Below are 8711 nucleotides of genomic sequence, written 5' to 3'. Positions count from 1 at the left end.
AAGTACTTTGGCTTTCAGGAGTCCGACGTGGAGCAAAATAAAGTACAGTGCAGGATTTGTTACCAGGTTGTGTTGGCACCACACGCTAACACAACCAATCTCTTTAATCATCTGAAATACAACCACAAAGTGCAATACGACCGGGCAGTAATACAACAAAAAGCAGATGCCCGCTCGACTTCATCCACCACATCATCACAGTCATCGATTCAGGACGCATTGTACAGAGCAACGGCCTACGCGACGAGCTCGCAGAGACACAGAGATATTACAGGTGCCATTACATTTCACATCGCTAAAGATATGTGCCCAGTTAGCACTGTTAGCAACCAGGGCTTTAAGCAACTTGTCAACACGTTGGACAAGCGTTACGCGATGCCGTCTCGGTATTATTTCAGCAGGTCTGCGCTGCCTGCACTATATGACAAATGCCGTGGGGAAGTTGAAACAGATGTGGCTTCAGCTGACTACTTTGTTACCACAACAGACCTATGGTCTAGCCCAGGGGTGCCCAACCAGTCGATCGCGAGATGTGTCTAAAAATAGAACAACAATATTCTGTTTTATGTCCTGTAACATAATCTTCCTGTGCCAGAATAATGCACTTGAACGCATCAAAGCTTTGTGATTGGCCGGCGTCACCCCATGTGTCGGGGCGTGGCTGAGGGTCTTCAGTACAGGTGGCAATATCGTCACCTGCCTGCGCTCATCTCTGAAACTAGACCATGTAAACAGGCTGTTGTTTCTTGCTAAGCATCTTTAAGAGATGACATGAGCAGTCCTACCAGCATTTGCCATGGTGGCCTAAACATTTTTATTTGGTCTTAAATTGTAGTTCAACATTTATTTCCTGTTACTTCTGGACCATGACGGTTGGCCAGCCTTCAACGTTTAACTGAGTGGAATATGTTGAATATGTTTTACCAAAATGTTGGCTATATGTTAAGGAGTTTTCAGTAGGTTGTGACAGTGCACTGCATCATATTTGATTTAGGTCTAATTTATTTTTATTTATCATATTAATATATGTTTAGTATGGTTTTGGAAGTGCGCTCCAACATATTTGTTGATCTTGTTTATTGGTCAAATATTATTTGTTTTAAAGTTCAATAAATGGTCAATGAATAATCGTCAAGATAATCGTGATATCAATTATTGACCCAAATAATCGTGATTATGATTTTTGCCATAATCGCACAGCCCTACACTGCACTAAACAGTCTCTCACTGTCCACCGATGTACAAGGTGCACAAAGAAACTTCATGGCTGTATCAGCCAGTGTGGGTCGCTGTGTAGCATGTGCCCGCCAGTAGTGTAGAGGATTCTCTGACCTTGGGATGGTTTGTTCAGCCAGGTAGGCCTCCACCTGAGTGACGACTGCTGACGTACTCACAGGCCTCGACTCCACCACATTCCCCTCCAAGATCTCGTCATATAGACTGACAAAGCTGCTGTTTGCAGCTGCACAGCCTACACCGCCTCGACGTGGTGACTTTCTTGGAGGCTCTTCTGCAGACACCTCACTGCCAGCCTTCCTCTTTCTCTCCATGATCTCCACCTCTCTAATGAGAGCCTCCTTGGCAAGCTCCTGGTGGTCTGGACTTGTGAAGAATCTGAAAATGGATAGAATTTCATTTAGTTAAAAATTATTATTTGTTTCCTACCATATGTTGTCGTTCCCTTAGCACAGGGGTGGCCAACCCGCGGCTCTCGAGCCGCATGCGGCTCTTTGCCTAGTTTCATACGGCTCTTCAGTTCATATCGAATTGTAAATGTGTGAGTTTGGGGGAGAGACACTGACTCCTAACTAGTGTTGCACGGTGTACCGATACTTGAAAGGTATACCGCGATACCCTGCCGTTAAAAACGTTACGATTCTTAGGCCTATCGGTAGGCCTACTTTAAGAATGACGGGGGAAAGTACTCCGGTGAGAAAGCGCCGTTTTAATACGAGCCGTGTGTTCAGCGCTCTGCTTCCAATCCCTGCACTGCAGCCGTGCCTGCAGTCCCGCCCCTCTCAAGCACGTTCTAAGTCCCTCCCCTCTCTCAGCCACGCGCTTGCTGCCAGAGCATGTGAGAAAACGAGAAGCATGGCTGCAAGTGGGAGTGCAACTGCCGCTGCGCCTCGGCTTGTTGACAAAAAAGACGCCAGAAGCGACATTTTGATGTATTTTAGCTATATCTCTGACAGTGAGGGCAAGCCTACGGACACCACGAGGCCTGTCTGTAAGACATTTATTAATTTTATTTAATACGAATTCTTGTCATTTATTTTATTTATTGTTCTCATTGTTTACAAGGTTGTGTTATGGTTATGGTTCTGGTGTGAAATAAAGCACAATAATTACATGTAAGACTGTTTCCCTTTTTTAAAGAAAAGTATCGAAAAATAATCGGAATCGCAATTCTTGACTTGGTATCGAAACCAAAATGTTGGTATCGTGACAACACTACTCCTGACAGTTAAACCTGATATTTAGTAGGTCTGTTAAGTATTGAATGTTGATAATTCTGACATAATTTGGCCGGTCAAAGTTGTTTGGGCTCGGATAAAATCGCTCCGTTATTTTCGTCCCGTGTTACTTTCGTCCCGGCTCTCCCCCATCTCCCCACGTATGTGTGGTGTCAGGTGTCAGTAGGAGAGGATGACAGCGCGAGCGCGTCTAATTTTGATGTGGCCCAAGAGCCAATCACAGTAATACCTGTGATGCAGTGAACCAATCACCTTTGAGGGGGGGGAAACCTATCGTTGATTAAACACTATCCAGTGTTTCCCCTACCATTGTCTTGGAGGGGCGCTGCGCCCAAAAAATATATATCATTTTTTTTTAAATATATATATAGCACCAAATTGCAAATAATCTATAACTACTGTCACTTTCACATTGAACATGTGCTCTTTTATTAAATAAACTAAACGCTTTCATTTTAAGTTGTGAGTTTAGTGTTTTTGACCCTAAAAAACACTGATGCATTAATCAATAACAATAATCCACAGCTCCTCTCTCTGCTCCAGAGGATTTAAAAAATATATATCCCAATGCCACAAAAATGCATCAGTGACGTGGTTGAAATCTTGTCTACAGAAAACAAAAAACTGAAACAAGCGGTATCAGTGACTGTGTGTTTGATGTGGCTCTTTGCAGTAACATAGAAAAAATGTGGCTCTTAACCTCTGACTGGTTGGCCACCCCTGCCTTAGCATATCAAAGTTATTGTTGTCAATGTCATAGAACAACATTTGGAACATTTATTTTGATGTTATTTGATAATTAATAATCAAGTGGTGAATTGATTAGGCCTGAGCAATTATATATCGCAAAATAAGTTTTGAATCAAACAGGACTTGCCTATCTTTGTATCTTGGGTCAACCAATGTAGCAACGGAGTAGATTGGTTCAGTCTCAGCATAGTCGAAGCGCTCAGTGATAGCCTCAAGAGGTGTTCTCTTCATAGTCTTGATTCCAGCATCTGTGCTCTCTTCACAGGAAAGATGACGCTTGAGGACAGTTATTGCAGGGATCACATCCGCGGCACTTGCAGTCGCAGCACTCACTGCCCTTGTCAGCTCTTCAAATGGACTCAAGACCACAACTGCCTTCTCCATAAGCGCCCATTGGTTGGCAGAGGGCATGCATGGAAGGTCGTGATCCGCTGCATAGACACTGAGCGGCCTCTTTTGCTGAAGAAGGCTCTGCAAAATAAGTAAATAACATTCATGTGTAAAATACAAGTAGAACTATATACCTCACATCTAAATGTATTTATTTAGGCTGATTCACATGTAAAAAAATCTATTCATTCTTTGCATTCATTCCTTCCATCCATATAGCCTACCAGTATCATGTACTGAGTACTGTTCCATCTGACTGACACGTCCTGCTGGAGTCGTTGTGTTGGCATGTGCAGGTCTTTCTGTAAAGTAATAATAATGATAATAATTCAAATAAATCAGCTGTGTGTTTCTAGTAGGCCACTCAAAATGCTTCTATATTTAGGTTAATTATTTGTTGGCTAACATCCTTTCAACACTAGTGTAGCCTAATGATGGATTGCTTTACAATGACATGACAGGGAGGGGGGAAAGTGCAATTACTAAAAAGATAACATACTACTACTACTACTACTACTACTACTACTACTACTACTACTACTACTACTACTAATAATAATAATAATAAAATGATAACCACCTGAATGTCTTCGAGGATGGAGTAGGCCTTTGGGGAATGCTTAAAATGACCCACAAGCTTCCGTGCGTTGGCGACAGCATCGATGATGCTTCGCTGGGCGAGAAGGCCTTGGATGACCACGAGTTGGAGTGTGTGTGCGAAACAGCCCAGGCTCTGCACCCCCATGTCTGCAAATGCCTACAGTCGAGAGATTGGGAGAGAGGATGATGGCGAGAGATAGATAGATGAATATCAATAGCCTATTGATACTGGTCAGTGAGGAAAATAAGCAGTCAATGTCACAATAGTATCAAATAGAGTGCAGCCATCTGCTGGTTGCAAAACTGATAGCAGTGTATGTAAGTCAATGAGAGGTAACGTCTTTACCTCTCATTGACTTACATACATTTCTGGACTTTCCTTAACTTATTAAACAAACCTCGGGAAATTTCCATAACATTTGTGAGTAATTTATACACTATGGTCCACCATCTGCATGATACCTCCAAACCATTATGATCTGATGAGACTTTTGAGATGTTAACATCTCAAAAGTTGCACTGAATATTTTTCCTGTTGATAGGTAGTCTCTCAAAACTAGCTGTTTTGTCATTAATATGGTAGGCTACTTCCAAGCCTAACAAACGTATTGAAAGCCTGTAGTCTTAGATAAGACATAAAACAGGATATTAATGTTTCGTTGTAATTCTTTGCTGTCGCAATAACAACTAGTGCTAGTGGCTAAGCTGACGTGAGTTAGCTGACAACAAGCTAGGCTAACTTTTCTGCTAGCCTGTTGACGTGGTTGCAGGGGCGGATCTAGACAAATATTCATGGGGTGGCAAGAGGGTGGCAGGAGATTTTGAGGGGTGGCATTCCCTGGCAGAAGTATATGCTGATTTAAATCGCAATCATATCAATCAATTAGGGGTGTAACGGTACACGTACCCGTACTGAAATTATTCGGTACGGGCCCTTCGGTTTGGTACACGTGTGTACCGAACAAATATAGCGTTAAACGTAAAAGATTGAGAACATGAACAACTTTCTGGAAGTAATCTCAGGTATATATCATAGAGCGACCAAGTCATTTCATTGGACGAGAGGCATACTATGAGAGCTGGTCACAGGGATGCGTTCAAATGTAGTCAGTAATTTGAGGAACTGTCGAAATGGCGAACGCAGATAAAGTTGAGCTCGAAAATCCTCCAGCATCATTGAAGTCTCCGGTTTGGGAACATTTTGGTTTCGCAGTTACGTACAAGGATGACGGACAAAGACAGGTGGACCGAACCAAAGCTGTTTGTCGGCATTGTTCAACTAAAATTGGTTACGCGGCTGGCAATACATCAAACTTGCACTCATATGAAAAGGCATCACCCGAACGTGAATATCACCGGTACCAAAAGAAAAAAGACTGAAGTGCAAACCCAACTCCCACTAGCATTTAAGCCTCCACCACTCGCAAAAAGTTCAGACCGAGCCAAAGCTAATAAAAACGCCAAATATCCTTATGTTGCCATGTTAGCAAAGCGCTACCTGGCTGTATCTGCTACCTCTGTCCCTAGCGAGGGTGTTCTCCACAGCAGGAGACATTATTAGTGCCAGCAGATCTGCCCTTTCGGCAAGCAATGTGGACAAGTTCATTTCTCTTTAAAAAAACATGAAAATACAATGACAAGCAAGTCCTAATGTCAAACTGGCTGCTTAGGTACTAGTACAGTACAGTTCAAATACAGATTATTTCAGTTCATCGAAATGCTGCACCTTAATGTTTATTTTATTATATTTTGTATTTATTTGAATACATTATTCACAGTTTAATAATAATTAACAAATATATATTTAATGTTTTGTGATAATTTTTTCTGCTGTACCGAAAACGTACCGAACCGAACCGTGACCTAAAAACCGAGGTACTACCGAACCGAAATGTTTGTGAACCGTTACACCCCTACAATCAATATTAACTTGGAAAGGCACAATATTAATATTTTAACTCAATGACATAGGTGATATTATTGTGGCACATCAGTAAAGCCTTACATATGCATATATAAGGTGGCAGACGTAATTTAATGAATTTTAACTGAATGAGTTGGTTTCACTCTTAGACCAGCAGGGGTACCAAATATATGAAGACTGCTGCAATAAGTATATTAATTAACTGTCTCATCGATGTTTGTCTGAATGAATATGATACTATTAACAATCATATTATTCCTATCAGCTGTCAATCACTGTTAATAAATAATAATAATAATAATAATAGATTTAATTTGTTAGCGCTTTTACAGGTGCTCAAAGACGCTTTACAGATATAGTGAAGAACTGTTATGATTCACATATTCACTTATTATTGAATAAACTATATTTTTTGGAGGAGTTAATGATGAATGTTCATCAAGATGCTTGCTCACCCTCCTTCAAATTTGAAAAACAAGTAATTATATCATTATTGATATACAGTTACAACCTTGACTTTGCATCAGAAAGAACAAATATTAAAGAAGTGACTAACTGCATCAGTTGGGGTTAAAAAAACGTGTATTCAGCTAAAACATATACATCGCTGCAGTAAGTTATTGTCCAGTGGAAAGTTCTTACCTACTGGCCTAGTTAAATCAAAGTGGTTACTTTTTTTTGTCTGGGCAGTGTAGTTTTACACACCGTCTTATTTTACTTTCTCAGGACTTAAAACAGTTTTTTGGGGGCAGACCTCCACAAATAAAAAAATATATACACGCATACAATGTCATCATCTTAACAGTTTTGTATGCTCATCGAGTCATCCGTGAGCAGAGCATGAAGTTGGCATGCCTATTACAGCTGAATGCGGCGATTACCATGTTGTTCAGCAAAACGCCTCACAAACTTATTAAGATCTAAAGCTTTAGTGCGTTTTGATTCAATGCTGAGTGCAGCCAAACTTCACAGTCTCTTCTCTGTCATTGTAGACCGCAACTACCTCATTCCTTCCGTCTACTTGAGTCCGAAAGGCTTCTCGTTTTGCGCCGTCCCCCCGTTCAAGTGAATTCGCCACCAATCATATTTCCACTCTCGCGCCAGGGACGGGGGAGGGGTTACAAGACTCGCGTCTTGTGCTGCATTCACTTGCACTCGGACATTAGAGATTTTCTCTCATAAATGTCCGATGAGCCACAACTTTTCTTTCAAAACAAAGATGCCAACTGGGGTGGCAAGGCTATTGTTTAGGGTGGCAGTTGCCACCCCATGCCACCCCGGTAGATCCGCCCCTGCGTGGTTGCCGTCTAAAAGACACGTTATCTAGACATCATTTTAAATAAATCCAGGGCACACGTAATTATAATTAGGAATAGGGAACATGTAATATACATCCAGTATATCATGTCAAAATCATCAAATGGAAGTTTACCCCATGACCATTCATTAAAAGATGCTGTTGACGGAATTAGCATGAACTTTACTGACGTGGGTAATGCGTAGCTAAACATCAGTGGTCAATAACAAGAAGGCTTACCTTCTTCATGTTGGCGGCGTTGTCCCTCATAACAACATGCACCTTGTCATTATCGATGTCCCACTTGGCGAGCATCTCTTCTATAGTATTCCGGATACGCATTGAAGTGTGAGAGCCACGCAGCTCACTTGCATGTAGCACCACGTTGTGCAAAGTAAAACTGGAGTCTATCCAGTGGGCGGTCAGACTGAGGAGCGACATCGGGGCTACACTTGAACTCCACAGGTCTGTGGTGAGGGCGATTGAGGTAGCCTCCTTTAGGTGCCGCTGCACTTGTTCACGCACCTTGGTGTGCAGGGCTGGGATGCCTTTTTCAACAATGTAATGGCGGGATGGCATCCCATAGCGCGGCTCGAAATAATTTATTAGACGACAAAAACCGGAGTTTTCCACAAGTGAAATTGGCTGGTCGTCCCCTGCTATGCACTCCACAATCAGCTCAGTAATCTTACGAAATCTCTCGGAGTCTCGAGGAAGTAAAGCCTTTCGTTGCAAGCTGTCCCGCAGTGTTTGTTGATGGAGTCCATCAGTCGCAGACGCTGTCGCTTTACAGTAGGCGGCGTGTTCGTCGGGGTGGTGCTTTTTAAGATGTTTTATTAGGTTTGTGGTGTTGTAGGAGACCCTGTTAGCACCACCTCGTGAGACTTCCACACCACAGACTTTGCATGTCGCAGTCGGCGACTCACTTGTAGTTATTTTAAAATGATGCCAAACTGCAGACATTTTAACTAGCTAACGATATGTGTCCGTTCCACTTTTCCAACTCGATAATGGCGGCTGATGCAATAGAACAACAACGACAAACAACGTAACAACGGAATCATGGGAAATATTAACTATGGATCGGACATGACATTTAATTGGATCTGCTGATCCCGATCCACCTTAAAACCAGGGTTGCCAACTTTGGGTACCTGGCTGGAGTGAGATTTTGATATCATGGGTTTAATTACACATATGCGCACGAAATGACTGCTATCGTGTCAGCAGCGGGACCTTAGCATATATATAGGATATATTACATTACATTACATTG

General features: G+C 42.1%; 1 protein-coding gene across 1 annotated transcript; it reads right to left on the bottom strand.

Annotated features, from left to right (window-relative positions):
- Window positions 1-1202: 1202 nt before the first annotated feature.
- Window positions 1203-8014, bottom strand: LOC117549295 (zinc finger BED domain-containing protein 4-like). The gene is made up of 5 exons (XM_034221064.1): window positions 7676-8014; window positions 4195-4371; window positions 3839-3916; window positions 3352-3695; window positions 1203-1614 (listed from the first exon to the last, which is right to left on the bottom strand). The coding sequence occupies exons 1-5, from the start codon at window positions 8012-8014 to the stop codon at window positions 1203-1205; spliced, it is 1350 nt and encodes a 449-aa protein (XP_034076955.1).
- Window positions 8015-8711: the final 697 nt, after the last annotated feature.

The sequence above is a fragment of the Gymnodraco acuticeps genome, unplaced genomic scaffold (genome assembly GCF_902827175.1).
Source record: "Gymnodraco acuticeps unplaced genomic scaffold, fGymAcu1.1, whole genome shotgun sequence".
In the NCBI taxonomy this organism is placed as follows: domain Eukaryota; kingdom Metazoa; phylum Chordata; class Actinopteri; order Perciformes; family Bathydraconidae; genus Gymnodraco; species Gymnodraco acuticeps.
This window is presented reverse-complemented; position numbering and strand designations above follow the sequence as displayed.

Coding starts and splice junctions, on each gene's coding strand:
- LOC117549295 (XM_034221064.1), bottom strand. CDS start 8,014: ATGCCATCCCGCCATTACATTGTTGAAAAAGGCATCCCAGCCCTGCAC. Junction 3,696..3,838: donor GTACTCAGTACATGATACTG/GTAGGCTATATG, acceptor CTTATTTTGCAG/AGCCTTCTTCAGCAAAAGAG. Junction 1,615..3,351: donor GACCCAAGATACAAAGATAG/GCAAGTCCTGTT, acceptor ATCCATTTTCAG/ATTCTTCACAAGTCCAGACC.